Genomic DNA, 17,872 nt, shown 5'->3' with positions numbered 1-17,872 from the left:
TTATTCACTGGGAACTGCTTTCATATGTACAGATTCATATACATGCTCTTGCATGTGTGCATCTGACAGATAGATTGCAATTGTTTTTCTGCTGTTAGCTGTACTCCTATAATACCAATATTTTTTTTGGCAAATACATTTTTTGAACATAAGTATTAGGACATAAACACTGGATACAGGACGTGAACACTGGACACCACAATCCCATACTGTTTACTCAAACTGTAACAAGCTGGATCAGTACTGAAGGATTCTCTGCCATTTTATACTTCTCCTGAACCATTTAACTTGCTTGATTTACAAAGTAGTGCTGTTACTGTTTATCTTTAGAATAGTTAATCCATTATTACTTTAGAATGGTTAATCCATTATTGCTTTCTGGCAAAAGAAAACCTTTATCATCCTTTTTTTACACATAGCAGGATCAGAAGACCAAAGCAAGAAGGAGCAGTCGTTAAAAGTGCTCGACTCCCAGGGAAACTATTGTAAGAGCACAATTCCCGGAGTGACGTCATCTTTCACGACTATCGACCTTATTTGTTGGGCTTGGCAAGTGGCTGAGGGCATGGACTATTTGACCCGCAGAAAGGTAGGGTTAAGCTTAGGTGCTATCGTTTTTCCATTTTATTTCCTCTTCTCAAGGTTGTTTCGTATTTTAAGCTGTTTTTTCAACTTCTCGGGTAGCAGCCCCATGCAGCTCGATGTGTAAAGTTTCACCCTTCAGCATTTGGGATAAATGACAGGCAAGTGACCTGATGGAGATTATAGGTGAGAGATTACCCGAAGTCTTCAGTATTAAACAGCCAGCTGATGTCTTAGTTAAGGATTATTGCTTTGGTCATTTTCTTTACTGTCCAGAGGTGCAAGTGGGTTTGGATCCCAAGGGCCTTAGAGGGTTTTAACTCACTTCCACTAAACTTATCTCCTTCGCAGACAAAATGGACCTGGAGCAGACCTTATTGTAATTTTTATGACATTGTATCAGTCACACCGAAATATGCCACTGAATTCACAAGTTTTTTGTAATGCTAGTCATCTCACATAGTATGATACTTCAGATAATTTGTGCTCTGTATAACTAATCACTTTCTTTATTATGCCTTCATATACCTAATAACTTCTGATAATCCACTGTTGACCCTTTATTCACTCTGTTAGGTTTTACATGGAGATTTAGCAGCAAGAAACCTGCTTCTGGCTGAGGCCAATGTTGTGAAGATCAGCGACTTTGGACTCTCAAGAGACATCTATAAAGACGACATCTACCTTAAACAAACCAATGTAAGTTCTATGACAACTGACAAGTGATATATTTATCAGTAGCCTGTACATAAGTGATCTAAAAAGTGGCAGTCTACTGCTTTTGTGATATTATATTGAAGAGTGATCTATATTGATATAATATACTGATCAGTCGTTTATAAGGCATTAATTAAAGATTGAATTATTAATGATAATCCTATACGAGCATGACCACTTGATCAATTACCTGCTAATCAGATAAATCACTGATCTACCATCCAGTGGTCTGCTGTTCAGAAGTTAATTGATTAACTGTGCATTACCAACAGTCTGTCAGTGTGCTAATAATCTAGATTGAGATCTACTTATAAGGATCTAATTATCTGCTCATTATTTGCCATCACTTCCATTGCACTTCTGGTGAAAAACAATGACCCCCTTCCTTCTGTTTAGCTCCTTACACCAATGAGTCCTATTTAAAAGTAGCTCAGGATCTAGTCTAGCTAATAATACGTTTCAGCATTTTATTTACAAACAATATACTGTCGTCTCAAATCTCGTCCCTATTACGGAGAGAGACAGCTCACATTTCTTAGACACTAAAAATGGTTTGTTCATTCTGTCATGCAATATTTCTTCACACAGGATCTCTTGCCAGTGAAGTGGATGTCAATTGAAGCCATCCGTGACAAGATGTTTTCCATCCAGAGCGACGTCTGGTCTTTTGGAGTGACTCTATGGGAACTCTTCAGTTTGGGGTCTACTCCATATCCAGGGGTCAAAATTGACCGCACATTCTTACTGAGTCTACAGGATGGGTACCGAATGGAGAAACCTGAATACGCAAACAATGACCTGTAAGCACAAGTTCGAATGATGGCATGATGATTGTTTTGCTGCGTCCTGTTAAAAGTGAAAATCTCTGCTTCAATATTCCAGTGAATCAGAAAAGCTGTGATCTTTATTCATTATTATTTTTTACAGATACAAAATCATGTGCCAATGCTGGGAGAGCGTCCCTCAAGATCGGCCTTCCTTTCGACATTTGGCCGACAAACTCAGCAAGTTGTTGATGCCTGAGACTACTCAGGTGAGGACTGAGGACTGAAACTCTGTATCTTTCTCCATAATGCCTTCATGCCGTGGTTTGATTTGTTTTCTAAAAATATTGATTTCAATATATAAGGCTATTGACAAAATTATCTCTAATCATACTGTCAACAATGACCCTCTGGCAAAATTTCCCATATTGTCCAAGTCGCTTCATGCATCAGCATAAAAGCTATGTCAACCATTCCGAAGCCCCTCGCATAACAACAGCCTAATCAACCCAATCTGTCTTCATTTTTTACTCAGGCGCTGATGATACCAACTCAGCTCCCAGTTTAAGCTTCAGATAGGACACATTTTATTATTTTTCAGTCACATAAATTTTTATGAAAACTGTACTAAAGGTTGTGTCAGTTACACAAAAGAACAACAAATAAGTACAGCAAAATATACGTTATTTCCACAAAAGAATACAGTCAGGAATTAGTACATTAAAACACGTTTGATCTAAAACCCAAGAAAAAACTGAAGGTATTCTGGTGCCCTTCCACCACTTCTAAGCAGTCACGTACTGGATAGAGATGCTCAAAACACTTGTAAAATTTTTGCTTATGCAAAGCTTTTTCCCTTTTAACAGACTTTGTACATAAATATGAAATCTCAAATACATTTCTACGTGAATATTTCTGTTACTTAGTTACATCATAGTTGACAGATATGCAGGTAAGAAAGTATACATGATTAATAGCACACCAACTTTTAAAACATTTGATAACAATATTTTTATTATCAAATATAGTAATGTAGAGACTACAGAAATCTTCCACAACATTGCTAATGAAAAACACACTCTTCCACAGTACTTCAACATCAAGAATGGAGAGTACCTGAACATGAATAAGGAGCGTTTCAAGCAAGAGACAGATTACTTGGAGATGGTGGCATCACCTGACATCAGGCACATCACCAGAGATGGAGAGTCGAAATGTGAGGTATGTTGAAATTTCTCTTATTCGAACAGTAAACTGGGTCATGTTCTACCAGAATGTTATCAAGAACTGTCTAACTTTATGAGCTGCCAACTCTAATGGAATTCAGGCCTAGGTCACAACGTTAATATTACAACCAGCATCAAACATTGCTTTTGTTATTCAGTGCTCTATCACTAAGAAGAACTCAAAAAACAGATATGTTTCTCTTTGTCTGTTTTGTTTCTCATGACAGACTCAGAAGCAAAATGTGAAAAGTTTAAAAGGACATTTTATGGTAGTGGAAAAAAAGGCAAATTATTTCAGCTGTTCCAACCATACCTTAATTGCCTCCACGTAAAAGGGTTATGTAAGTTCAGTGCATATTCTCAAAAATCAAATTAGGTGGGTAAAAATACGTTGTTTTAGCGGTTGGTATTCAAGGAGATGTGTGATCTACTGATGATTCCTTGCTGTTTTTGTCTTTTCCGGCCTAAGTGACAGGTAAGCATTGATGAAGTGCAGTAAAACCAAGGCAATAATTATTGCTTGGGCCATTGTTAATACAGATTTTCACAACTTGTACAGTATATTAATCAATATTATTACTCAGGACGGTGTACATGGGACAGGAAAAACGAACCATGATCCTCAGATGCTTACTGAAAGCACAACAGCTGATCCAGACCAGAGGACAGGATATCTTCCTATGTCATCAGGCACACGCTCCCCTAGGTCTTCCTCCGACATATTCAGCCCGAAAATGAATATGTGTAAGTAGAAGCCTTGGAACAAGAATACGTATATACATATATATATATATATATATATATATAGTATATATATATATATATATATATATATATATATATAATATATTTAATCATGTTCAATACCAATGTAATCCCATAAGATCACTCTCAAAATGAATTTGCTTTGTAATAATGAAAATGATCGAACTCAAAATTAATTCTCATTGTCACAGGATCACTTCTGATGAAGAGGCTCCAAGGAGAAGATCGAATTCTACTCGAAACTTTACAGAGGTATACAACAACTTTATCTAATTTCCGAATTATTCATCAAACACTCAAGAGGTCAAACAAGGTTGACCAATTCCACGACTGAAAAGAATTAATTCAGTGTGGCATTCTTAAAAAAACACTCAGAAGGTCAAACAAGGTCGACTAATTCCACGACTAGAACGAATTACTTTCTTTAAAAGAAAAAAAACAAACAAACACACACACACACACACACACATGGCTACATAAGTAGCAGCTTTGGATGCTTTATCATTCCATCATCGCTTTCATAAATGATAATGAAAAGTTTGTCAACATTTACTCTAGTTTAATTTGCGAGCGCTCTGTCCTTACAAGCACCATTCAATTGTTCTTTATGTAAACCAAATCTGACTCTAGTTTGGCAGTTTGCATCCCACGAGCAGGTTCAGTGTACTGAGTTAATCTGTTAATAGAACTGACAGAAGTAATGAACATATGAGATTATTTATATCTGATGAATATAATTTAATTTCGATAATATGAATACTGTTTATTATAGACAGTTATGTAACTACTGCCAGGAACATGTAATATTAAATAAGGATTATACCCAAATGAAGGACAAAGGTTCTTATTTTTTTCATCTATGATTTTATTAGGCATGTAACCTACCACTTCATGTTCAGCATATTTCGAGGATAGACTGACTAATTTGTCCCTTTAGATGTGCTTCTCATATTTGCCAAAGGTTATTAGACAAACATTCCATTGCATTTACTATAAGTACTGAAGACTGAATACAGGTGATTAAGTTGTGATGATTTATAATTACGGTGATTTTGCTTTTCACACTGCTGACTGATTTATGAAGTTGGGCTATAAAGCCAAGCATACTGCGGTCATTATCAGTTGTATCATTTTGTTTGTTACTCTAATTTATGAATTATTTCTAATTGTCAATCAAAACTGTATTTTTTCAAGTGCATAGCAAGTAAAAAAATAAGATGCGAGTTTTTTTTATTGTCCCTTACAGTGATATTCAGCTGTTAACAAAGCTTATATAGACCATTAATTAACGTCAGGATGTGATCAAGCTTCTTTTTGTAGCATCTGTGGCATCCACCTCATAGACTTGTGAATCTTGAATACTTTGTTTTTCTTGGATGTCAAAGCTTAATATCTTTTAAGAGTTAAGGAATTTATTGACTTTCATCTGCATTTATTTCAATCATATTCACTTCATTTCCTTCACATACTGACTGGCTGATGCTGCCTACGATTGGATGATTAACATATGTTCTTTCACAGTCTACCGTACGAGGACATGGGCGCTATCCAATCTAAAGTTGATGGAAATTAAACCCACGGGAGAGATTACTGTATGGGGAGAAGTAAAAAACTAACTGCAGAAAATGAAAATAAATAGAGCAACAGGACCAAAAGGGCTAAAACCACTACTATTCATATTGTTGATGGTCATTTTGTTCTTTTTCTCACGGGGAGTAAGAAGGCAAGTTAAGGATTTCCTGATAAAAATGAGGACATGCATGGAAGTCCAAGTGTTGTGTTGGTGTTTTTAAAGTACTGTGTTCCGTTATTTAACAAAAAAAAACTGTTTGGGAGGTGTTAGCTGCTTGAAGCACAAGCACTATATGTGCACACTTAACCCATCTTTTTTCCTGATACATAATTAGTTTTGTAACCAAAGAGATTAACGCTAATACATTTTTTGCTAATAAAATGTTAGCAATTTCTGATGAAGTTCCCAGATTTTTTTTTTCCACTCCAACCTTCCTCCACCCAATGTACAGTACTGCACTCAGTTGAACAATGGCGATCTTAATTGTAAGAATTGCTGATGGCAAATGATTAACATTACCAAACTTATTTATAAAAGATCAAAATTAATAAAAACAAATGAGTCACTTATAGTTCCCAATCAGGTATTGAATATACTGTGAGGAGAGTCAGAGGCTACAGCCTTGCTTGCTTACACCTGATATGCAATATTAACTGTGGATGAATTTCTGTATTCCAACTGTATGGTTTATGGTCCTCTAGGTCAGCTAAGGAGGTGAGGAGAGAATGAGGATGATGTTGGACTGCCCTAGTCAGGTTATGTTTGGGTAGCTAAGGTTACATGCATCCCTACAATTTACTCCACGATTTAGGGTATGCTAGGGCAGCTTGGGGTTGTGTGGTTGGAGAGTGGGGGGGGGGGGGGAGACTTCTGCCCTTGGTTAGGCTGTGGAGGGTAAGGTTAAGATACATTCCTGTAATTGGCATTGGCCTTGTGGCACCTTTGTTCTCTATATGTCGATGACTGATCCTGATTTCCCCATGAACAAAAACCAATCATTTTTCCTTTTGCTCATCACATGGCTTACATCATTTTTTTTTTGTCATCTCGACCCCTTTTGATTCCCACTCCAGCCCCCCCCCCCCCATCCCCCCCTCTAACAATCCCAGTTGCCAAAGGCTGTTATATAGTACAAGGGACTGGGAAAATACAAAAATGAGTTGTTTCCACGTAAAATAATGGTCAGCAAGCAATCAAATATGAGATAAGCACTTGCAACTCACATTGTACATCCCAATGCCAGTGCAGACTGCCATTAGCAAAGCTTTTTAACCAACCACACATTTTTCATAATTTTAAAACAAGTTAGAGCTGTTGATGAAAACCGAGATTGATTGATTGATTAATCGTGGAATTTAGCGCGGGACCTGCAAAGGTCATTCAGCGCTGCAGTGTTATATGATTGACTGAAATGGATTAAATGAATGAATAAGTGAATCAATTAAAATCTCTCACACAAATGACCAACTAAAACTGCAATTAAAAACACACAACAACCAAAACCAAGTCCATCTTACATTACATATCAACCAAAACAAAACCATTCACTCTCATTCAAAACCACTACACTGCAACCAAAATATCCCACAGCCGAAGTTACAATAAAAAAAAAAAAAAAAAAAAAAAAAAAAAAAAAAAAAAACTGACATACATACATACATTCATTCAGCACCATTTACACCTTAGTTAAAAACAGCAAATACAATTTTTAAATAATAATTAGGTACTTAAAATGATGACTATGAACAAAAGAAATAAATATAAAAAAAAATCAATATAAAATTAAAATCAGTAAGTTAAAATTTACCACACCACTCAAACTTCATAAAAAATCTTAATACATTTTAAAAATCTCACTAGTGCAGGTATATCTGCTCTGTCATCTAGAATATCAGCAAGAGAGTTTCCATCAAGGTGGAATCTCTGCCTCTGTTCTTTATAATTTACACCATGCACCAGAATGTGCTCCACTGATAAGGTAGCATCACACCTAACACACACTGGAGCACTGCTACCTTCTAAAATAACTTTATGGGTTATCCGAGTGTGACCAATACGAAGTCGCCCCAAAACAATTTCTGTTCTCTCTTTTAAAAAAGAAGAAGGCCATTTTTCTATGTTTTTCCTTATCTTCTTATATTTCTTATTATTGGCTAAGAGAGGGGAGGACCACCTCTCTTGCAATTTCCTCATATCAACATGTGGCACTTTGGTTACCTGATACAAATGACTCACAGCCGCTTCCTTTGCATATCTGTCTGCCTCCTCATTCCCGTGAATTCCGGCATGAGCTGGGATCCAGCAGAAACATACTGATTTCCTGCGACACGAAATCCAAAAGAGCCACTCCTGGTTTTTTTTTTTTTTTTTTTTTTTGTACTAGAGGATGAATTGTATACAGCTGCTTTAATGAATCAAATGCACTTTTTGAGTCACTATATATTACACAATTTTTCTTATTCGAGTTATGAATAATTTCTAAAGCTTGAACTATATCTGACAACACTGCAGTGTATATGGAAGCTGACTCAGGCAATTTTGCCTCGTAAATGTCATTCCCATGCACAACTGCACACCCAATTCCACTATCAGACTTTGATCCATCAGTGTAGATCTCCACTTCCCCATCATGTTCACTGTCATACTCCAAAAAATTAGCTTTTATCTCTTCCTCAGACTGTTGTTTATTGTTTATTTTCTTAGAGCATAAGGAAATCTTGGGAATAAGCCATGGGGGTACACAGGATGGATTTACTTCTTCAACTTTTTGGCGCTGAATTACCATGTCATCTAAACATTCCAACTGTCTTATTTGAAAAGGTTTGGAAGATCTTTCACCAAATTTTCTAGTCACACTCCTCTAAAATTTTTCGTGCAATTTTCTCTCGAGAGCTTTTAAGTCGCATGGTGTACCGCAACCCAAGCTCTTCTCTTTGCAGATCTAAAAGAAGTTCATGAGAGTCAATGTAGAGACTCTCAATGGGAGATGTCCTGAAAGCACCTGTACATATCCTTAATCCCATATTATGTACTATGTCCAATTCTTTTAACCTGGACTTGCTGGCAGATGAATATACCTGACAGCCATATTCCAGTTTTGATTTACATAGTGAATCATACAACTTCAGTAAACTTTTCTTATCAGCTCCCCAGTCGAATCCCGATACGACCTTTAAAATATTAAGGGATTTTTTAATCTTTGTTTTTAAAGAGTCGGTGTGACTACGCCACGTTAGCTTGCTGTCAAATATTATGCCCAAAAACTTTACCTCTTTTTTGTAAGGTATAAGATAGTCCTTCAGTTTCAAATTAGGAATAGTTTCATTGCGAGTACATCTGGTAAAACGAACGGCCACAGTTTTAGATGAAGAAAATCGGAAACCATATTAATCAGCCCATGTTTTTGTTGATAACGCATAAATTTTAGAATAACAGCTATGATAAAAACTACCGTTCTCTGTAACTGCAACTGAGCAAGAAAAGGATTACTTAAAAATATTACGACGTTAGCTAAAGATTCTTTTGAGAAATGGCTTGCATTTACTTCATTAATTGAATTAAATGGATTCAGTTTCTTTGCATTAATGACCTCGAAGAGCGACTGACTGCGTGATTCCTTGTAATCGAGATCTAAAACCTTGGATTTGAACGCAAAAGGGGTAGATTTAGACAAACTCAGGCACTGAACCTTAGGTCTAGTTCGACTCTGAACTGAACAGTCTGGATTCATAACAGCCAGGGACTTGGGTTGTGTGGACTCGAACTCAGCCTTGGTCTCAGATATTTTTGAGAGAATTCAACACTGTGGCTGTGACCCACCACAGGCGAAAGACTACCCGGTCATAATTTCCTGCTTAAGTCCTCGGAATCAAAATATACATAAAGGGTGATGACACTGTAGCAAAACCTAGCACGATGGCTGGGAATAAACTGGTTATTTTTACCCTTTTCAGGTGGGCCAACACGATTTAGTCATTCAAGTTGATTTTTCTCTTATCTAATCTGTTGACTAACTTCCTCTAGGAAGTTAGTCCACAGAAGACTAACTCTCTGCCTTCCTGTAAATTAGGCAAAATTTCATTACATCTGAGGAATGACTTAAGACAAGGGTCATCTTACTGTGGAAATAACTTGAAGGTGATTTAAAAGCTTCAACTGCTGAAAACGTTTCAGTTAATAATAATAATAATAATAATAATAATAATAATAATAATAATAATAATAATAATAATAATAATAATAATAATAATAATAATAATAATAAATATATTTCACGCTATAAATAACCAACAAACTTTGAAGACAATATATCAAAGCTCAGATTTTCATAAAAAACCAAAGAACACATCGCTAATTTATGTTACATATTGCTTATAGCTAGGTAACTTGAAATCCCTATAATGTGTCAGTTGCATTATAATGTGGGAAATTTAAACAAATTCAAAACGTCTTACACATCCACAAACGCTCCAAATAACAAATACGCAAAGGCATCTTGAGAGGAGAGAGAGAGAGAGAGAGAGAGAGAGAGAGAGAGAGAGAAAGGGGTGTGGTCTTTGATACAGACATAAAATCTGAGTATGCTAGAAGGAAAACCTAGAACAGACTGCCCAAGGAGCAACACACAGCAGGTTTACTCCTCAACAGCAAGAGGTGCGTTAGTCATTATCCGTCACCAGACGCTCATCAGAGGTGCCCGTTCAGTAGCGTCCGTAGATCAGAGACACGACAGAATACAAATTTACCATATATAGAAAACAGATACGTGGATGACATACTAACGTTTTGGGATAATAAGTGGGGTAATTTTAATGAATTCCTCTCAAAATTAAACGCATTAGTGCCCAGCATCAAATTTAAAGTTGAATGGGAAACAGACAACAAAATTCCTTTTCTTGATGTTTTAATAATCAGAGACACGACAGAATACAAATTTACCATATACAGAAAACCAACGTTCTCACTTTCATATATTCACTACTTTAGCTATCATGACAATACTATCAAGATAGGTCTAGCTAGCAACCAATTCTTAAGAGCCTTACGAATTTGTTCCCCAGATTTCCTGGAAAAAGAATTTGAACTAATTCGCAAGCAACTTTCGTCTTTAAAGTATCCTGGCCATATAATTTAGAAAGCAATTCACAAAGCAAACGTAATTTTCTACCGACCCCCTAAAGACAAGACCAGAGACACACCCAACAATAAAATAAAAATTCCTCACCTGGAGACGATTAAGAGAGTAACCCACACCCTTGGGAAATCCAACCCTTTTGCATTTACTTACCCAAACACCTTAGCCAAATCCCTGATTAACGTCCAACAAAAGACATCTCCCAAGGACGCTGGGGTCTATGAGATCCCATGCCGAGACTGTGACCAATCTTACATCGGATTTACAGGTAAATCACTTCCCCAGAGATTAATACAACACAATCGGTCAGTTAGGTATGGACAATAGAACTCGGCTATTTTCAACCATATAAATGAACATAACCATAGAATAAACTGGAATTTGCCACGTGTAATTTATAGCAGCAACTGCCGGTACAAGAGTCAAATGATGGAATCAGCCTTAATAAAAGAGAAGCAGGTAATGAACATCTCAAAAGGCGCGTGGATTTCAGATGTCGTCGACGAAGTCTTCATTCAACCAACGCTTAAGAAGATTAAAGGAAGATTATCAGCGGGGGTGACCTAAATTGGCTTACTTGTGGACGGATCTCTTGGTATAAATACCACCTTTTCTGTAAACTTTTCTCATTCATATACCTGAAGAGAGAGACAGCAGTCTCTGAAATATAGTACTTTTCTCTCTACATTTTGGTGTTTTTATGGGCTCCTTTTATTAGATGGAATTCTGTTGTTACAGAACATTTTTACCTGTCATATATATATATATATATATATATATATATATATATATATATATATATATATATATATATATATATATATATATATATATATACGTATATAGAGTTTTTATCTTATTTACCTCCCACCCCGAATTCTGACGACCGTGCACTTGACATTTCTGTTAAAACTATAATGCAGCAGTACTGACCTAATATGCTGCATAACATTTACTGTGAGCACCGCCCAAGAGTATTCCCTAATTAACTTATTAAAGAAATTGATAAGGCGTTAGTGTAACTTTTTCAAGAACGAATTTTGGCCACCGCTGGCACCTACGAGGTCAATTCAGCGCTGAAACGGAAATTGACAGGACAAAAGCTTGAACGGCGTAATAGGAAGAAAACCTCAAAGAAGTTCACTAAGAACAAATTGATAGGAGTGTTTATAGTAAGATGGAAGAAAGGGAATATGAATGGAAGTACAGTAAAAGGAATGAAATGGGATGCAGCTAGGGGCTGAAAGGACACTACAAAGAACCTCAAATAATGTTTACAGTGTACCTCAGGAGGTGCACAGACGGCACTAGCCCCCATACGAATTCAAGAACGATGAAATATTCAAATTATGCCGAAATAATTGCGGGGACGTCCGTAACTATGATACTGACGATGATAATGTTAAAGAAGAGATTAATTACACGGTTATTATTATTGTTTTTGAGTCATACGAGCGTAAGATTGATCCCGCACATGTTTTGTTTATTTATATATCATTATGCACAAAACATAAAATATGGAGTGGAAGTGGATCTCTTAGGAGAAAGGAGCATTGCTTACGTTCTCGTGGGAACATTCACGCAAAAGTGAAGTGGCAGGATTTGACTGTGGGGGGAAATGGTGTGGGTGGTCAGTGGTCAAATGTCGAGGCGGTAGTTACAGTTGATGTCCTCCCTAATGGAATGGAATGGAATATGACATTTATAACGACGTATATCATCAAACATAAAAATCGGGAGTTATACGAAATTAATATTTTCACAATTCGTTTCACAGGTTTGACATTTCGATCGTATGCTCAAATGACCTTCTGGAGCTGAGTCAAGTCATCAGAATTAATATAGTTTGTTTTCCCTGAAACTTTGTGGCTTTAATAAACAAGCTCACTTGGTGAATTAGTTTTCTGATATATACGCGATGAAATTGGTTTCACCCAATTCGCTAAATGGCAACTGCAGTGATTAATTCAACTTGAATTTCATAGAGAACGTACTGGAAGTTATGATCAGTGGTATTTACATTGTGTACACACACACACACACACACTAAGGATGGCCCAGTGAAAACCATGGGTAGCCAGTCTGGGCCAGTCTATTTCGGATCACTATTCAATACCTGCCTTATTCACGTGTGTCAAACTGAAATGGGCTACAACGTCTTTTACTGAACGAGATTCTGGTTTAGTAATGCAAAAAGGACTCTGAACCTTGTACATCCTTTAGGAACAGACTTTTTCAGCCGTCTACTATCCGACAAAAAAAAAAAAAAAAAAAAAAAAAAAAAGTCATATTTTAGTCACGTACAGCTTTCGTACGGAACATCAAACCTTCTTCAACCCTAAGGAGTAAAACATAAGACCGAAATAATAAATTACAAAAGAGTAAAGACGTCAACAGATAACGAAAGTATTTAAATGACTTTACCAAAAGATTGGTCCGAGTAACGAGAATACAAGGAATCTTAGACAATAAATTCAGTTCTATGTTCCGCCACTTGTGGGACTCTCTCTCTCTCTCTCTCTCTCTCTCTCTCTCTCTCTCTCTCTCTCTCTCTATCTCTCTCTCTCCTCTCTCCCTCCTCTCTCTCTCTCTCTCTCTCTCTCTCTCTCTGCTTTTAAACTAATGATCTATACAAAGTTGATTACTAGCAACGAAATGTGAATCCCACACTAAATATTCATGCTGTTCTATCAAATGCCATCCCCAAACTATTTATATGACAGGTAACTAACAAAAGGTTCCTGCAATATTATGGTGGAGGTTGTCCATTACATCAATCCATAACTGGACAGGTGCAGTAAAATTAATTACATAGTGTCAAATATTATTCCCATATTTCTTTCTCATATTTTCCACGACTGGTTTTCTAGAATACGTATTAGAAATAAGATAGAATCTAATCATTCTAAAAATAAATGCTTTATACTGAAAACGTACTATATAAAACTTGCAGAAAAACTTTCATTCAGATAGTTAGCTAATGCCAATAGACAACCTGAAGGTCTCTATTTGTCGTCTCCTTGGAATGTTCTATGGATGCTGCTCTCCCTCTTTGAATGAATACGTTCTCGGATTATTTCCACTCGATTCGAAACAATACTTTGTGGAGTCATCTTCTCAATCTTTCGTGATTCGCTCTCCCTAATTTGTCGTACGATGGAAGAGAAGCTGACTGGTTATTTTTACCCTTTTCAGGTGGGCCAACTCGATTTAGTCATTCAAGTTGATTTTTCGCTTATTTAATCTGTTCACCTACCTCTAGTAAGTTAGTCAACAGAAGAAAAACTCTCTGCCTTCCTGTAAATTAGGCAAAATTTCATTACATCTGAGGAATGACTTAAGACAAGGGTCATCTTACTGTGGAAATAACTTGAAGGCATTTTAAAAGCTTCAACCTAAAACGTTTCAGATAATAATAATAATAATAATAATAATAATAATAATAATAATAATAATAATAATAATAATAATAATAATAATAATAATAACAAATAACTTGGCATATGCAGGAGCAAGATTAGTAGCAGAACTGATGGGGATTCGAACACCAACACCACCAGCACAACCAACCCAACAGAAACCAAAACAGCAACCTCCTTGGAAAAGGCGCCTGGAAAAGAAAATCATGGTGATGAGATCTGACTTGAGTAAATTGAAAGAGATGGCAGAAAAAAGGCTAAGAAGCAAGAAAACAAGGGAGGAACTCAACGAGAAATACAGAGTACACGAGAGGGGACTAAACAACACAATAGAAGATGTAAAACAGAGGCTTAAGGCCAAAGCACATAAGATCCAACGGTACATGAACAGGAATAAGGGATACCAACCGAACAAACTATTCGGAACCAACCAGAAAAGACTATACAGCCAACTAAGAGGGGAAGACAACCACCAAGAAATTCCTGAAACCGAACAAAGTAAGAGACTCTGGGAAAACATATGGAGCAATCCGGTATCACACAACAAACATGCAACATGGCTCCAGGTAGTCAAGGAAGAAGAAACAGGGAGAATAAAACAAAGATTCACAGAGATCACGACAGACACATTCAGACACCAACTAAAGAAAATGCCAAACTGGAAAGCCCCAGGTCCCGATGAAGTCCATGGATACTGGCTCAAAAACTTCAAGGCCCTACACCCACGAATAGCAGAACAACTCCAGCATTGTATCTCAAATCACCATGCACCCAAATGGATGACCACAGGAAGAACTTCCATAGTACAAAAAGACAAGAGTAAGGGAAATATAGTCAGTAACTACAGGCCTATCACCTGCCTACCAATAATGTGGAAGTTACTAACAGGTATCATCAGTGAAAGGTTATACAATTACCTAGAGGAGACAAACACCATCCCCCACCAACAGAAAGGCTGCAGAAGGAAGTGTAGGGGCACAAAAGACCAGCTCCTGATAGACAAAATGGTAATTATAAACAGTAGGAGAAAGAAAACCAACCTAAGCATGGCATGGATAGTCTATAAGAAAGCCTTCGACATGATACCACTCACATGGCTAATAGAATGCCTGAAAATATATGGGGCAGAGGAAAACACCATCAGCTTCCTCAAAAATAAATGCGCAACTGGAATACAATACTTACAAGCTCTGGAATAAGACAAGCAGAGGTTAATATCAGGAGAGGGATCTTCCAGGGCGACTAACTGTCCCCATTACTCTTCGTAGTAGCCATGATTCCCATGACAAAAGTACTACAGAAGATGGATGCCGGGTACCAACTCAAGAAAAGAGGCAACAGAATCAACCATCTGATGTTCATGGACGACATCAACCTGTATGGTAAGAGATCAAGGAAATAGATACCCTAATCCAGACTGTTAGGATTGTATCTGGGGACAATAGGAGGGAGTTTGGAATAGAAAACTGTGCCTCAGTCAACATACAAAAAGGCAAAGTAATGAGACTTGACGGGATAAAGCTACCAGATGGGAGCAACATCAAACACATAGATGAGACAGGATACAAATACCTGGGAATAATGGAAGGAGGGGATATAAAACACCAAGAGATGAAGGATACGATCAGGAAAGAATATATGCAGAGACTCAAGGCGATACTCAAGTCAAAACTCAACGCTGGAAATATGATAAAAGCCATAAACACATGGGTAGTGCCAGTAATCAGATACAGCGCAGGAATAGTGGAATGGACGAAGGCAGAACTCCACAGCATAGATCAGAAAACCAGGAAACATATGACAATACACAGAGCACTACACCCAAGAGCAAATACGGACAGACTATACATAACACAAAAGGAAGGAGGGAGAGGACTACTAAGTATAGAGGACTGCGTCAACATCGAGAACAAAGCACTGGGGCAATATCTGAAAACCAGTGAAGACTAGTGGCTAAAGAGTGCATGGGAAGAAGGACTAATAAAAGTAGAAAAAGACCCAGAAATATACAGACAGGAGAATGACAGACAGAACAGAGGACTGGCATAACAAACCAATGCACGGACAATTCATGAGACAGACTAAAGAACTAGCCAGCGATGACAAATGGCAATGGCTACAGAGGGGAGAGCTAAAGAAGGAAACTGAAGGAATGATAACAGCGGCACAAGATCAGGCCCTAAGAACCAAATATGTTCAAAGAACGATAGACGGAAATAACATCTCTCCCATATGTAGGAAGTGCAATACGAAAAATGAAACCATAAACCACATAGCAAGCGAATGCCCGGCACTTGCACAGAACCAGTACAAAAAGAGGCATGATTCAGTAGCAAAAGCCCTCCACTGGAGACTGTGCAAGAAACATCAGCTACCTTGCAGTAATAAGTGGTACGAACACCAACCTGAGAGAGTGATAGAAAACGATCAGGCAAAGATCCTTTGGGACTATGGTATCAGAACGGATAGGATGATAAGTGCAAATAGACCAGACGTGACGTTCATTGACAAAGTCAAGAAGAAAGTATCACTCATTGATGTCGCAATACCATGGGACACCAGAGTTGAAGAGAAAGAAAGGGAAAAAATGGATAAGTATCAAGATCTGAAAACAGAAATAAAAAGGATATGGGATATGCCAGTGGAAATCGTACCCATAATCATAGGAGCACTAGGCACGATCCCAATCTCCCTGAGAAGGAATCTAGAAAAACAAGAGGCTGAAGTAGCTCCAGGACTCATGCAGAAGAGTGTGATCCTAGAAACGGTGCACATAGTAAGAAAAGTGATGGACTCCTAAGGAGGCAGGATGCAACCCGGAACCCCACACTGTAAATATCACCCAGTCGAATTGGATGACAGTGATAGAGCAAAAAAAAAAAAATAATAATAATAATAATAATAATAATAAGATATTTTTACGCTATAAATAACTGACAAACTTTGAAGACAATATTTCAAAGCTCACATTTTTATAAAGAACCAAAGAACCCATTGCTAATTTATGTTACATTCATTATAGCTATGTAACTTGAAATCCCTATAATGTGTCAGTTGCATTATAATGTGGGAAATCTAAACAAAATCAAAACGTCTTACACATCCACAAATGCTCCAAATAACAAATACACAAAGGCATCTTGAGAGAGAGAGAGAGAGAGAGAGAGAGAGAAAGGGATGTGGTCTTTGATACGGATATAAAATCTGAGAATGCTAGAAGGAAATCCTAGTAGAGACTGCCCAAGGAGCAACACACAGCAGACTTACTCCTCAACAGCAAGAAGTGCGTTAGTCATTATCCGTCACCAGACACTCATCAGAGGTGCCCGTTCAGTAGCATCCGTAGATCCAGTTTGTGGCCAGTTAGACAAGCAGCTGGCGCTACAGTGAGTTCATTAATTTTGTGCAAAATTCACAGGACTGTGAATCGAGGAAGTCAAGAGGGAAGAGCACCGGGACAGTGGTAAATTGATAATTCTAGGAGTAAATTTTTTAAATAAAAAACTTTTACTTTCGTATTTTACATGCAGGAACCCACGCATAATTCTGGTAAAAGATTAGACCTCGTGTTCACAGATATTCTAGTTTGATCATTTACGCTTTTGTTATTATATTTTTTTCCTCTGTCATTTAAACCGTGAATTATATATATATATATATATATATATATATATATATATATATATATATAT

At 37.2% G+C, this 17,872-nt stretch overlaps 1 protein-coding gene across 5 annotated transcripts in view; it reads left to right on the top strand.

The window, feature by feature from the left end:
* LOC135210105 (vascular endothelial growth factor receptor kdr-like) overlaps positions 1–17,872 on the top strand; it is a 90,303-nt gene that overhangs the window by 14,508 nt on the left and 57,923 nt on the right. For 2 of the 5 annotated variants that reach the window (XM_064242915.1, XM_064242914.1), the window contains exon 15: positions 4,246–5,275. In XM_064242915.1, the coding sequence (XP_064098985.1) occupies positions 4,246–4,247 (2 nt within the window). In that variant the 3' untranslated portion in view covers positions 4,248–5,275. Of the gene's footprint in view, positions 1–419; positions 590–1,158; positions 1,282–1,887; positions 2,100–2,226; positions 2,333–3,152; positions 3,285–3,873; positions 4,034–4,245; positions 5,276–17,872 lie in introns of those variants that run through there. The other 3 variants (XM_064242913.1, XM_064242912.1, XM_064242911.1) reach the window with 3 other exon arrangements.

Source organism: Macrobrachium nipponense, chromosome 39 (assembly GCF_015104395.2).
Source record: "Macrobrachium nipponense isolate FS-2020 chromosome 39, ASM1510439v2, whole genome shotgun sequence".
Lineage (NCBI taxonomy): Eukaryota > Metazoa > Arthropoda > Malacostraca > Decapoda > Palaemonidae > Macrobrachium > Macrobrachium nipponense.
This window is presented reverse-complemented; position numbering and strand designations above follow the sequence as displayed.